The sequence below is a fragment of the Chaetodon trifascialis genome, chromosome 15 (genome assembly GCF_039877785.1).
Source record: "Chaetodon trifascialis isolate fChaTrf1 chromosome 15, fChaTrf1.hap1, whole genome shotgun sequence".
Taxonomy (NCBI): domain Eukaryota; kingdom Metazoa; phylum Chordata; class Actinopteri; order Chaetodontiformes; family Chaetodontidae; genus Chaetodon; species Chaetodon trifascialis.
In genome coordinates this window covers 18,204,105-18,218,620 of record NC_092070.1, presented here as the reverse complement: position 1 = coordinate 18,218,620, position 14,516 = coordinate 18,204,105, and the positions used below count along the sequence as shown (strand labels likewise).

The 14,516-nt window shown below is 40.3% G+C and overlaps 1 protein-coding gene across 1 annotated transcript; it reads left to right on the top strand.

The window, feature by feature from the left end:
- The first annotated feature begins 2,278 nt into the window (after positions 1-2,278).
- Positions 2,279-13,436, top strand: LOC139342903 (myosin heavy chain, fast skeletal muscle-like). The gene is made up of 40 exons (XM_070980197.1): positions 2,279-2,320; positions 2,413-2,635; positions 2,794-2,937; positions 3,038-3,194; positions 3,312-3,339; positions 3,414-3,525; positions 3,607-3,699; positions 3,784-3,847; positions 4,463-4,561; positions 4,653-4,756; positions 4,838-4,976; positions 5,072-5,190; positions 5,310-5,459; positions 5,543-5,713; positions 5,812-6,118; positions 6,427-6,503; positions 6,592-6,679; positions 6,777-6,894; positions 7,012-7,135; positions 7,300-7,436; positions 7,557-7,812; positions 8,038-8,280; positions 8,370-8,546; positions 8,727-8,872; positions 8,989-9,079; positions 9,173-9,562; positions 9,699-9,825; positions 9,909-10,027; positions 10,147-10,343; positions 10,433-10,616; positions 10,710-10,875; positions 11,073-11,197; positions 11,335-11,643; positions 11,727-11,930; positions 12,024-12,149; positions 12,251-12,421; positions 12,541-12,645; positions 12,749-12,844; positions 12,968-13,099; positions 13,341-13,436. The coding sequence occupies exons 2-40, from the start codon at positions 2,432-2,434 to the stop codon at positions 13,356-13,358; spliced, it is 5,817 nt and encodes a 1,938-aa protein (XP_070836298.1). The 5' UTR covers positions 2,279-2,320; positions 2,413-2,431; the 3' UTR covers positions 13,359-13,436.
- Positions 13,437-14,516: the final 1,080 nt, after the last annotated feature.

Sequence of the window (14,516 nt, the reverse complement as noted above, 5' to 3'; positions counted from 1 at the left end):
CCAGCTTCCAGAAAATCAAGGCCCCCATATTTGCAGAAATTTCCAGAGATGCCACAATGTCCTTGCAAATCACACCCTCCCACCTCACACTAAAGGACTCAGAGACATATGTGAGGTGACACATGTACTTGTACAGGCGGCACTTCATGCATCAAATGAGTCAGCAAGCACTCACAACCCCAACTGGGTTGAAGCACAAACCACTGAGGAGTAACCACTGGTCAGAGAGGCTCCAGCTATACAGCTTCTCTCGACACTCCAAGGTCAAAAGAATGTAATGACGCCACTGCTTTTGCGTGTAGGCATATATACATCAATATTGGAAAATCTGCTTGGGGAGTTCAAGGAACTTCTCAGGGTTGACCCACTGAAATGTCTGTGCAGTCCATTTTATCTGTCAGCTACTTTTAAAAGAGAAACTTATGTGATTAACAATTATTGATATACATATCTCAATTTATTCAAAAGAAGTGGTCAGGGTGCTTCTCTGCAACGGAGAGCAAGCAGGTGGAATCCTTGGGGGAGCTCCATTACTATTGTTGCTGTTATTATTACTATTTCTAGATTTAAGTAAGTAAGTGTAGGTATTAATATCATATGTATTATTATTTCAGTATGATAGTGACAACAGTAACAATTGCACATCTGGTAAATTACCACAGCATCACATGAGTAGCGCAAGTCGGTCATTTTCCAGGTTTGGTTGTGACTCCTGCTTAATCCTCTGCATCAGCTCAGCAGTTTCTCAGCAGTTCTGCCTAACCCAAGAAAAACTACAATGAGCCTAAAGAATTGACTGTATTTAATAAATCCCTGGCAGTGGTTTTACCTTCCCTACACAGACATTATTGTTTTTACTGAAGAACATTTCAGAAATAAAAAGATTACTTTACAAAATAAATTTCTTTAATCTTGACATATGGTGTTAACATATCTAAATCTCTCCTATAAATATACCCTCCTCTCTATGCCAAATGCGAATCACTGCTCCCTCCCTTAGCTGGTTTTATTTTTGACCATGGTAATACCTCGTGATCTCCTGATAAGATGGCAAATATTAAGCCAAGTCTGTGTAAAATATGGAAATGAATGTTCATCCTGGACAGGATCCCAGACTTTGGTTTCATAAAATAACTTGCCAGACCATCAATCACTCAGTATTTCCATGCCAAAACGTAACAATTTTCATCCCTCACAACAAAATATTAGTGGAATTTGAAAGAACTTTTTTCTGGTGTTAATTATCCAAGCTGGCAGTCCTTGTTAAATTCAGTTCCCAGGAGATATACAACACTTGTCCAGCGTTAATGGAAAGAACATGAGCCTGAATTTTGTATGTCCTGTAACTATATACAAGACATTTCAATGCTTCTCCAAATTTAAAACTCATTACTGGCTGTGATATCAAAATCAACTGGACACAGGCACCTACCATGAGCTGTGTCAAGTTACAAGTATTTAAAATCATTTTAAAACAATAAATCTACAGTCATAAACACCCTAGAAACAATTCAGTAACTACTGGGTATACTGTGGACATCACTGGTGAACACAGTATTTATGGGTACAATCAAGTCCAAACATAAATCAATCAAATAATGTTTTCAGAAATTCTAATAATTTTTAAGATAGTGTCAGTGGCATTCATGTTGTGTCAGAAAACAGGAATTGAGTTAAATATCAAGAATATGGATATAAATGGAATTTTAAAATCACATAATCAATTTGACACTGTACTTGTACTTGTGTATTTTGGTGCACATCAAGCAAATATTAATTTAAATCCAAGATCCTTTAATATTTTAGGGATACAATCAATATTGTATTCTATTTGTTATAAAGAATTCCAGCTTTGTAAAATGTTAATTATTTATGTAGAAAATAAAACACGCCAATTCATTTGTGCAGGCTTATGCATTTACACACACGACATATCACTATCAAGCAACAAGGTGTCAAGCATTCCTGACCAAATTGAGTATGGCAGTTATGCTGAGGAGGCAGGCTTGTTGTATATAAAAACAGCAGCTCTGGACATCTGCTGCAACTGATTGGCATTAAAAGAGGGGTGAGTACACATAGCTGTTCCTATAGCATGTCTCTATGATGCTATTGTACTGTATCACTGTTCATGGATGAGCTGCTTCTATTCTTCATGATTTAAGTACTATGATTAATGTGGACTATTTTATAGGCTTTGTACGTTAAATTTATTGTTGAAATTTTAGATGAAATTACAAAACTTTACATTAGTCTGTCTAAAACTTGTTTTCTTCACAAACACAGGATACAAAAGGAATTTCAGTTTGCATCAGCTGAGGTAAATTCCTCAAAATAAGAATAATGGAAATGAGTCGAATGCAGTTTATGTAACAAACTTAGGAGTTATGTTTGAATCTCTCTTATTTTCAGTGTTCATTAAAGTGCCACCATGAGCACAGACGCGGAGATGGAGCAGTATGGGCCGGCGGCCATCTACCTCCGGAAGCCAGAGAAGGAGAGGATTGAGGCCCAGACTGCTCCATTTGATGCTAAAAGTGCATTTTTTGTGGTTGATGCTGATGAGATGTATGTCAAGGGTAAACTCACCAAGAGAGAGGGTGGCAAAGCCACAGTCGAAACAGATGGTGGAAAGGTAGGTGTATATATACAGTTTGAAATGCCATGGTGTTTTTGTCCATCTGTTTCATTCACAGACACTAACTGTGGTAGTGCATGTCTTCTAACTGATGAAACTTCATATGAAATGTCTTTCAATATCTCAAAACCTTTTAACTTTTGTATCCTATTCAGACAGTCACTGTAAAAGAGGATGACATCCATCCCAGGAACCCTCCAAAGTTCGACAAGATGGAGGACATGGCCATGATGACCCACCTCAATGAGCCATCTGTGCTGTATAACCTCAAAGAGCGTTATGCATCATGGATGATCTACGTGAGTGTTTGCTTAACTTGAATGTGAATAAAACATAAATGTATTTAGATATGTATATATGCAAATGTTTAAATATGGTTTATGCTCTCTGCTATTACAGACCTACTCTGGGTTGTTTTGTGTTGTCGTGAATCCATACAAGTGGCTTCCTGTATATGATGCTACATGTGTGGCAGCATACAGAGGCAAGAAGAGGATTGAGGCTCCACCCCACATCTTCTCCATCTCTGACAATGCCTATCAGTTCATGCTCACTGGTAAGACCAATGTTACTAATGTAAAAGTAGAATTCAACTTAAGCAAACGCTTACTGAGGGAACGCTTTAGGAAGGGAGTGCTTTAACTCATACGAGGCATTTTTGTTTGGATTTCAGATCGTGAGAACCAGTCTGTTCTGATTACGTGAGTATAAAACAACCTTTAGATACTTGATGCGAATGAAGCAGAATCTTGAAAATGTGTCTCTTATACCCCAGTGGAGAATCCGGTGCCGGAAAGACTGTCAACACCAAGCGTGTCATCCAGTACTTTGCAACAATTGCAGCTATTGGATCGAAGAAGGCTGAGCCAACACCTGGCAAAATGCAGGTAAGATGTGTTATTTAGGATAAAACTGAGAGGAAAGTTGTTTTGGATGTTTTTCTTACAGTATGTAATCTTCTCTTGCAGGGCTCCCTTGAGGACCAAATTGTTGCAGCCAACCCTCTGCTGGAGGCCTATGGTAATGCCAAGACTGTGAGGAATGACAACTCCTCTCGTTTTGTAAGTGATCTCATCCAGGATTGTCAGTCTTTTTCTGATTGCTCTCTTCTAAAATGAAATGCTAACAATGATCTGGCTGTCTAGGGAAAATTCATCAGGATCCACTTTGGCTCTTCTGGCAAGCTGGCTTCAGCTGATATTGAAACATGTAAGTTTCAACCATAGTATAAGTTTATCTGTGCAAAACAATGTGTTCAATTTGTGTTTCACACAATGAAAACATTGGTTCATACAAAATTTATACATGAGGTGGTATTATAGATGACTGAGAATTATTTCAATTTAAGTATCTGATGCAGAAGCCTTTTATGAATTATTTATTCATGTTTACAGTCTATCTACAAATTTGTCATCTTGGTTGTCTTCATTTTGCAATGTTAACCTCTTCGGTATACATCACACAGTGGTCCATTTTTTATCTGCATTCTAAGCGTTTTTTGGGGGGAGTTCTTCCTTAGCTGAAGAGAGGGTCATGGGTGTCGACAGCAAATATGTGATATTATATAATGCAGTGGGATTAGAGTGACTGCCATGAAATATAGCTGTGGTGTGTTTGTTTGTGAAATATTTTTGGGAGCATTTTCCAGCTCCCCACAACCTTGTGCAGAGTAAGACAGTACAGATAAGGTAAGCAGAGATACTTGCCCTCACTGGGATTAGAAGTAAGAACAGTTGATATACTGCCTTTATATATCAACTGTATGTTGGAATGCTATAATTCTACAGTCTGCAGCTGAATTTGTGTATTTGTATTGAATCTTAGATCTGCTGGAGAAGTCCCGTGTCACCTTCCAGTTGTCTGCTGAGAGGAGCTACCATATCTTCTATCAGCTGATGACTGGCCACAAGCCTGAGCTCCTGGGTAAGTTAAAAGACAGTTGAACTTAAAAATCTAACCATTCTAGAAACAATATCACATGAAAATCTCATGTATTGTCTTCCTGGTCTTTCAGAGGCTCTTCTGATCACCACCAACCCCTATGACTACCCAATGATCAGTCAGGGTGAGATCACTGTCAAAAGCATCAATGATGTGGAGGAGTTCATTGCAACGGATGTAAGATCACACGCCACTGATTTCCAAGCTGGTAAATCAAAGTTTTGAATTATGTATAAACGTATTTCCTGTGTAATGCAGACCGCTATTGACATCTTGGGCTTCAGTGCTGAGGAGAAGATAAACATCTACAAGCTGACTGGAGCTGTGATACATCATGGTAACATGAAATTCAAGCAGAAGCAGCGCGAGGAGCAGGCTGAACCTGATGGCACTGAGGGTAACTGCGAAAATAATACATTTTCATGATACAAGTTTTCTAGTGTATAAAATAAAACACAAGTATTAAGTACTTCTTGTGTTTCTCTCCGTCAGTGGCTGATAAAATCGCCTACCTCTTTGGCCTGAACTCGGCTGATATGCTGAAAGCTCTGTGCTACCCAAGAGTCAAGGTCGGAAATGAGATGGTGACCAAAGGTCAGACTGTGCCACAGGTAAAAAACACAAGTAAAAACGTGATGTTTGAAAAAAAAGAAAATAGGAAGAAAAAATTGGATTTTGGTCTGAAAATATTACTCTTGAGAAATACCCACTCTAAAATCCTTATCTCTAGGTCAACAATGCTGTCAGTGCTCTGTGCAAGTCCGTCTATGAGAAAATGTTCTTGTGGATGGTCATCCGTATCAATGAGATGTTGGACACCAAACAGCCAAGACAGTTCTTCATTGGAGTGTTGGACATTGCTGGATTTGAGATCTTTGATGTAAGTTGTTGAAAGATATCTGAGCAGTTTCAAATCCAACCTTATTTTGCCATGAAATTAGCAACACTTTTCCATAATTACAGTTCAACAGCTTGGAGCAACTCTGCATCAACTTCACCAATGAGAAACTGCAACAGTTCTTCAACCACCACATGTTTGTTCTGGAGCAAGAGGAGTACAAGAAAGAAGGCATTGATTGGGAGTTCATTGACTTTGGTATGGACTTGGCTGCCTGCATTGAGCTTATCGAGAAGGCAAGTAAACACTCTGGTGGACATGATATCTTGATTCATGTATATATGTTTTCTCCCCGAGTTTAATTTTTGAACATCTAATCTAATTTCCCCATCAGCCAATGGGCATCTTCTCCATCCTTGAAGAGGAGTGCATGTTCCCCAAGGCCTCTGACACAACTTTCAAGAACAAGCTGCATGATCAGCATCTTGGCAAGACCAAGGCCTTTGAGAAACCAAAACCTGGAAAGGGCAAGGCTGAAGCTCACTTCTCCCTGGTTCACTATGCTGGTACAGTGGACTACAATATCACTGGCTGGCTGGACAAGAACAAGGACCCCCTGAATGACTCTGTTGTTCAGCTCTACCAGAAGTCTGCAAACAAACTGCTTGTATATCTGTATGCAGCCCATGCTTCAGCTGAGGGTAAGAAATTCGCCAGTACATATGTACATATATACATGCTCAATCTTAATATAACGATGGTCCTGAGTATCCATGGTATTCAAAAGATCATGCATTCTTCATTGAATCTTTCACTTTCACAAATGCTGTCTCTTGATTAGTCATGCAGAAAGTGTAGTTTATAATCATATGTGAGATGTGTTAATGTTTGTCTGTTACATTTTTGAATTAATTAACACATCCACATGACACAGAAGAAAACTTAAAACAGTGTCTACAATGTTATTTATTCAGTGCCGTTAATAGAAATTCACTTTTTTGCAAACCAGAGGCTTCTGGTGGTGGCAAGAAGGGTGGTGGCAAGAAGAAGGGTGGTTCCTTCCAGACTGTGTCCGCTCTTTTCAGAGTACGTATTTTTTCATATCTTTGGATAACAATTAAAAACTTGATCTCAAAAAAGTGATGACCTATTATCTTATGATGCTGATCCACAGGAGAACTTGGGCAAGCTGATGACCAACTTGAGGAGCACTCACCCTCATTTTGTCAGATGCCTGATTCCCAATGAATCAAAGACCCCAGGTAAGAGGTTGTGTGATTGGTTGACCTAATGTAATGCACTACGCCATGAATAACATGGTCATGTAAAGAAATGTTTCAATAAGTGTGCAATTTGCAGGTCTGATGGAGAACTTCTTGGTCATCCACCAACTGAGGTGTAACGGTGTGTTGGAAGGCATCAGAATCTGCAGAAAGGGCTTCCCCAGCAGAATCCTCTACGGTGACTTCAAGCAGAGGTGACTGCAGTTGTCATTATAAGCAAGCCAACCTGATTTCATCAGAAGTACTGTGATGCTAAACACCAGGAGAAGATGGGAGATACATTTAAGCAACAATGCTATTTTCTCATGTAGATACAAAGTATTGAACGCCAGCGTCATCCCTGAGGGACAGTTCATTGACAACAAGAAAGCTTCAGAGAAGCTGCTGGGCTCCATTGATGTGGACCACACTCAGTACAAGTTTGGACACACAAAGGTCCACCCTTGTAGACTACATGGTTTCAGTAGTTGTTCTCTTGTGTGCATGTGTGTTAAAGGTTGTTTTGTTGTTGTTGTTGTTGTTGCTGTTGTTGTTGTTGTTGTTGTTGTTGTTGTTGTTGTTGTTGTTGTTGTTGTTGTTGTTGTCCTGAAACACCATAGGTGTTTTTCAAAGCTGGTCTGCTGGGTACCCTGGAGGAGATGAGAGATGAAAAACTGGCTTCACTGGTGACCATGACTCAGGCTCTCTGCAGAGGATATGTCATGAGGAAGGAGTTTGTCAAGATGATGGAGAGGAGGTAGTATTCTTATACTGAACTGTTCTGACCAACAATGTCCAGATATTATATTGTATTCATCCACAGTTTCAGAAAACATATTGCAGTAAAAGTGATGTTTTGTTTATATTTATTTTATAGAGAATCCATCTTCACCATCCAGTACAACGTCCGCTCATTCATGAATGTGAAGAACTGGCCATGGCTGAAACTGTACTTCAAGATCAAGCCTCTTTTGAAGAGTGCTGAGACTGAGAAGGAACTGCAGCAGATGAAGGAGAACTATGACAAGATGCAATCAGACCTGGCTGCTGCCCTGGCCAAGAAGAAGGAACTGGAGGAGAAGATGGTTTCCCTGCTGCAGGAAAAGAATGACCTGCAACTCCAAGTTGCAGCTGTGAGTAGGAAATAAAAGGACACGTGATTCTATGACATATACACTTCACTGATGGAACACTATTGCTCACATTTTCAGATATCTGGATGAGATAAGAAGCCACATACTTTGAATGTCCTCTGAAACCAAAAAAAAAAAAAAATAATAAAATAATATATATATATATAATAATAATAAAATCTTTAAATGAAATACTAATTATTGTCTCTTTAAAATGTATGATAGGAAGTTGAGAACCTCTCTGATGCTGAGGAAAGGTGTGAAGGGCTCATCAAGAGCAAGATACAGCTCGAGGCCAAACTCAAAGAGACCACTGAGAGACTAGAGGATGAAGAGGAAATCAATGCTGAGCTGACGGCCAAGAAGAGGAAGCTGGAGGACGAATGCTCTGAGCTGAAGAAAGATATTGATGACTTGGAGCTCACCTTGGCTAAAGTGGAGAAAGAGAAACATGCCACAGAAAACAAGGTTCAAATGATGTTAAACCTCCATTCTTTCAAACTTAGACTCCGTGCATACAAAGGGATGATAATAACAAACCTTTCACATCATTTTAGGTGAAAAACCTGACAGAGGAGATGGCATCTCAAGATGAGGCCATTGCCAAGTTAACCAAGGAGAAGAAAGCCCTCCAAGAGGCCCACCAGCAAACACTTGATGACCTCCAGGCAGAGGAGGACAAAGTCAACACTCTGACCAAAGCCAAGACAAAGCTGGAACAGCAAGTGGACGATGTGAGAAAAGGGTTGTTTTGATAGTGTGTTTCTATTGCCATGTAGCTTGTGTTTTAAATGGCCTTCCATGATCTAGATTCAAAACAATATATATTGTGAACATTTCAACATTATCTCTTGGCACTAATGCTCTGTCTTTTAAATGCCTCAAATCAACTGTCTTTAACTCTCATGTAATAGCTTGAAGGATCACTGGAGCAAGAGAAGAAGCTCCGCATGGACCTTGAGAGAGCAAAGAGGAAGCTTGAAGGAGACCTGAAACTGGCCCAGGAATCCATCATGGATCTGGAGAATGATAAACAGCAATCTGATGAGAAAATCAAGAAGTAAGTTTTTGGGTTGTTTGAGGTTCAATCAATCAATTGTCTTTTCAGCATTTCAAACATTATACCCCAACATCAGTTTTAACTGTGACTTAAACCTTCTTTGTATCCTCATCAAGGAAAGACTTTGAGATCAGCCAGCTCCTGAGCAAGATCGAGGATGAACAATCTCTTGGTGCTCAGCTTCAGAAGAAGATCAAAGAACTCCAGGTAATATACTGTATTTCACGAGTCATCAAGTCAGTGAATCAGAAACATGTTCAAGTTAATAGGCCTTCCTGATATTACTATCATCAAATCTAGGCTCGTATTGAGGAGCTGGAGGAAGAGATTGAGGCTGAGAGGGCTGCTCGTGCCAAGGTGGAGAAGCAGAGGGCTGACCTCTCCAGGGAGCTCGAGGAGATCAGTGAGAGGCTTGAGGAAGCTGGTGGAGCGACAGCTGCTCAGATTGAGATGAACAAGAAGCGTGAGGCTGAGTTCCAGAAGCTGCGTCGTGATCTTGAAGAGTCAACCCTGCAGCATGAAGCTACCGCATCAGCTCTGCGCAAGAAGCAGGCTGACAGTGTTGCTGAGCTGGGAGAGCAGATCGACAACCTCCAGCGTGTCAAGCAGAAGTTGGAGAAGGAGAAGAGCGAGTACAAGATGGAGATTGATGACCTCTCCAGTAACATGGAGGCTGTTGCTAAGGCTAAGGTGAGAGGGTTGTTCATTTGTGTGCGATTTTCCCTTCATTATGCTAAAAACATGAGATGTAACCAATAAAACTGGCAGTAGCTTCAACTTTAGAAAATACCCAATAATAAAAATACATAATTTTTGGTGTTTACAGGGCAACTTGGAGAAAATGTGCAGAACTCTTGAGGACCAGCTGAGTGAGCTCAAAGCCAAAAATGATGAGAATGTTCGCCAGCTGAATGACATTAATGCACAGAAGGCCAGACTGCAGACAGAGAATGGTGAGTCATCTGTTTCAAAAACTAGCCATGGACACCAGTAATGACCATCTTGAGAAATAATACTTTTACATTCTGTCATTCAGGTGAGTTTTCTCGCCAGCTTGAGGAGAAGGAAGCTCTTGTTTCCCAGCTCACCAGGGGCAAGCAGGCTTTCACTCAGCAGATTGAGGAGTTGAAGAGGCACGTTGAGGAGGAAGTGAAGGTATGAAAAGTTGATCAGGATATGAATCAGCTTGCCTCTCTCTCTCTCATTTTACTTACCCTTAAACATGCATTAGGTTGGTTAAAATGTCCGTCTGATATGGACTGTGCGCTCTTCAGGCCAAGAACGCCCTGGCCCATTCTGTTCAGTCAGCCCGCCATGATTGTGATCTGCTCAGAGAGCAGTTTGAGGAGGAGCAGGAGGCCAAGGCTGAGCTACAGAGAGGAATGTCAAAGGCCAACAGTGAGGTGGCTCAGTGGAGAACCAAATATGAAACTGATGCTATCCAGCGCACTGAGGAGCTGGAGGAGGCAAAGTACATAACCTTTTCTACTTTCCATAAATAAATCAAATTTTGCTTTCTTCTTGTACAATTAAACACAAGCAAATTCTTCTTCACTACAGGAAAAAGCTTGCTCAACGTCTTCAGGATGCTGAGGAGTCCATTGAGGCTGTGAACTCCAAGTGCGCCTCTTTGGAGAAGACCAAGCAGAGGCTGCAGGGTGAGGTGGAGGACCTCATGATTGATGTGGAGAGAGCTAATGCTCTGGCTGCCAACCTTGACAAGAAGCAGAGGAACTTTGATAAGGTAAAGGGTCAAATTGGTGATCAAAACCAGATTTATCGCAAGGCACACACTTTTATAATTAATTAACCATTCAATTAACCTATACAATTGTAGGTCCTGGCAGAATGGAAACAGAAGTATGAGGAGGGCCAGGCTGAGCTGGAAGGAGCTCAGAAGGAGGCTCGCTCTCTCAGCACTGAACTGTTCAAGATGAAGAACTCTTACGAGGAGGCTCTGGATCATCTGGAGACCATGAAGAGAGAGAACAAGAACCTGCAGCGTATGCCAGCCTGTCTATATTTAATGCGACGACTATTGCAATGTCTAAGAATAAGATAAGATAAGATAAGATAAGATAAGATAAGATAAGATAAGATAAGACTTTATTGATCGCACATCGGGGTAATGTAGTACTACTTCTTTGACCTCTAGTGGTGTAGTGTGTTGGAACTACATTTGGTTTGTGTTGCTCTACAGAGGAGATCTCAGATCTGACTGAACAGATTGGCGAGACTGGAAAGAGCATCCATGAGCTGGAGAAAGGCAAGAAGACTGTGGAGACTGAGAAGGCTGAAATTCAGTCAGCACTGGAGGAAGCTGAAGTAACACATTTTCAAATTGTTGAATTTTGTTTTGTTCAATCCAATTATCCTTGTGGGAATTCATGAAAGTGACTTTTATCCCATAAAAAAAAGAAAAAATTAAGTAATTTAAATTCTGACATCTGTGACTTTTGAAGGGTACACTGGAGCATGAAGAGGCCAAGATTCTCCGTGTTCAGCTTGAGCTCAACCAGATCAAAGGTGAGGTTGACAGGAAGCTGGCAGAGAAAGACGAGGAGATGGAGCAGATCAAGAGGAACAGCCAGAGGGTGATTGACTCCATGCAGAGCACTCTGGATGCTGAAGTCAGGAGCAGGAATGATGCCCTGAGAGTCAAGAAGAAGATGGAGGGAGACCTGAATGAGATGGAGATTCAGCTGAGCCATGCCAACAGGCAGGCTGCTGAGGCCCAGAAACAGCTGAGGAATGTCCAGGGACAGCTCAAGGTGAGTTTTGTGTGATTGCTGAATGATTCAAAAAAATGAGACAAAAGAAAGCTAAGACTAACTCTTCATTCTAATGTTGTCAGGATGCCCAACTGCACCTTGATGATGCTATCAGAGGACAGGAGGACATGAAGGAGCAGGCTGCCATGGTGGAGCGCAGAAACGGCCTGATGCTGGCTGAGATTGAAGAGCTGAGAGCCGCTCTGGAGCAGACAGAGAGAGGACGCAAAGTGGCTGAGCAGGAGTTGGTTGATGCCAGCGAGCGTGTTGGACTGCTTCATTCTCAGGTTTGCTTTCCTTCATTCACAAAAATTGTATCCCATCAAAGATGTGAGACACATCTATCCACAAAATATTGTCTTATCTTGATCAATATTTAGAACACCAGCCTTATGAACACCAAGAAGAAGTTGGAGTCTGACCTGGTCCAGGTTCAAGGTGAAGTGGATGATGCTGTTCAGGAAGCAAGAAATGCTGAAGATAAGGCCAAAAAAGCTATCACTGATGTGAGTTTAAATCTTTACCTCTGCTATGTTAGAAATAATTTCACTATTATGGACTATAATATACCAAGAATAGAGGAATAAAATTAATTGAATCATGTCAGGCTGCCATGATGGCTGAGGAGCTGAAGAAGGAGCAGGACACCAGTGCTCACCTGGAGAGGATGAAGAAGAACCTGGAGGTCACAGTCAAGGACCTGCAGCACCGTCTGGATGAGGCTGAGAACCTCGCCATGAAGGGTGGCAAGAAGCAGCTCCAGAAACTGGAGTCCAGGGTATGGACTGCATGTACTTTATTGATGATAATATATGCATTTGTACTTTTATTGAGATAATAAATTCAGTCTTTCTCAGTACTTACAGTTCTGATTAATTATTTATCATCACATTTCAGGTGCGTGAGCTGGAGTCTGAAGTTGAAGCAGAGCAGAGACGTGGAGCTGATGCTGTGAAAGGAGTCCGCAAATATGAGAGGAGAGTGAAGGAGCTGACATACCAGGTGATAATATTTATTTTTTTAACGAAAGACCAAAATAAACTCTTAACGTCTTGATTCGCTGAAGTCTTTATACTTCATTGATAACCATTCTTAATATGTACAGACTGAGGAGGACAAGAAGAATGTGAACAGACTTCAGGATCTGGTGGACAAGCTGCAGCTCAAAGTCAAGTCTTACAAGAGACAGGCTGAGGAGGCTGTGAGTCAAATGTTTTGTGATTTAATATATGGGATGGCAGTACAAATCAATAATGACATTAACTATAGTAATAACATGGAATATTTAAAAATACAACATACTCTAACTCCAATCCCTTCACAGGAGGAGCAGGCCAACACTCACATGTCCAGGCTGAGAAAGGTCCAGCACGAGCTGGAGGAGGCTCAGGAGCGCGCTGACATTGCTGAGTCTCAGGTCAACAAGCTGAGAGCCAAGAGCCGTGATACTGGAAAGGTAATAATTTCTGTGCAAATATCTTAAAAACTATTTGCTTCATGGTTCTTATGTATGTCACTGATAAATTCTTTCATTGTTTTAAAATCAAATTAAGGCTTGTCGAATCACTTCTAGAAGCAAATGCATGCAGTACATCCATATGTATGGTGACAGTTTTCAAACACCCCTGAAAGGTGAAAAATCTCCATTAACTTGTTCAGCCTTTAAACAATTGCATTTTTTTTTCTTTTTTTCCCAGGCTGAGTCTGCTGAATAAGAGGCTACATCAAAATGAAGCTATTTGACAGCGTTCACAAAATATGAACCAGTTTTGTTTTACACTGTGACATTTCAATAAACATCATGCATATTACTCAGTGCCATTTACTCTGTATTTATTCTGTTAAACTACTCTTTACTGCAAAACATGTTCAATGATCCATACTGCACAAGAAGACAAAAAAGGATTACTTTATGGATCCACCTTGAGGGAAATTCAATTTTTTCACTGTATTAGTAGTATACATACACATAGACCCAAAATACACACATGCACCCATAGAGATGCAGTTATCAGTAAGAGATGTTAAAGTAAAAAGAATTGAACTGACCATACACATTCTGCATCATATCATTCATGACCCATTCAATACACTCTTGACTAGGTTGTATGGTTAATTCTGCTCATTCAAAAAAATGCATGCCTCTAAATCACAAATGGACAAACTGCACTTGAAGGATTAATGTGTAGCTACTTGTACTCCACACAAGTTACCTTAAGAACCTACTGTTGCAAAAAACACATGTCCCCCCCACCCCCCCCACATCAGGCTGTATCACATTCCCCTCTTGGAAAATATCTGCAGTCATCAGATAATTTACACAGGCCAATTTTAGAATCTGATATTGTTTCATAGCACATTGCACAGCCATATAAGCTAACCCTCATCAGGTTCAGAAAAACATTTATTATAATGTATACAAACAAAAGTTTGTTTGTTTGTTTTAAAGTGACAAAACAGGGTGTATCTTAGATAGTTTATCTTAAAATCTGAAATCGATATTTCATCTTTAAGATATAATTAATACATTCTATAATCCAAAAAATAGTCCTATTCCTAGGTCTGAATCAAAACCTGAGAAGTTTGCATTTTCATTCTATAGACTTTTTTTTTTTTCAAAGTTCAAACAAATGCAGATCAGATTAAATGGAAATTTTATTTTTTATTTTATTGCCATAAATGTTTGAGTTTTTGTATCTCTGAAAACTTTGTTTTTTTTATACTATTCAGTCAGAGTGGAACCTGATAACGTGGTGTCCTGCCACTAACAAAGCAACCTTTCACACTGAGAAAATTGCTGATTCTTTGAATCCAGGAAAGCTACATCAGTGGAGACAATGCAGAAGCTCTGAGAGAGTTATTACCAGGGACAT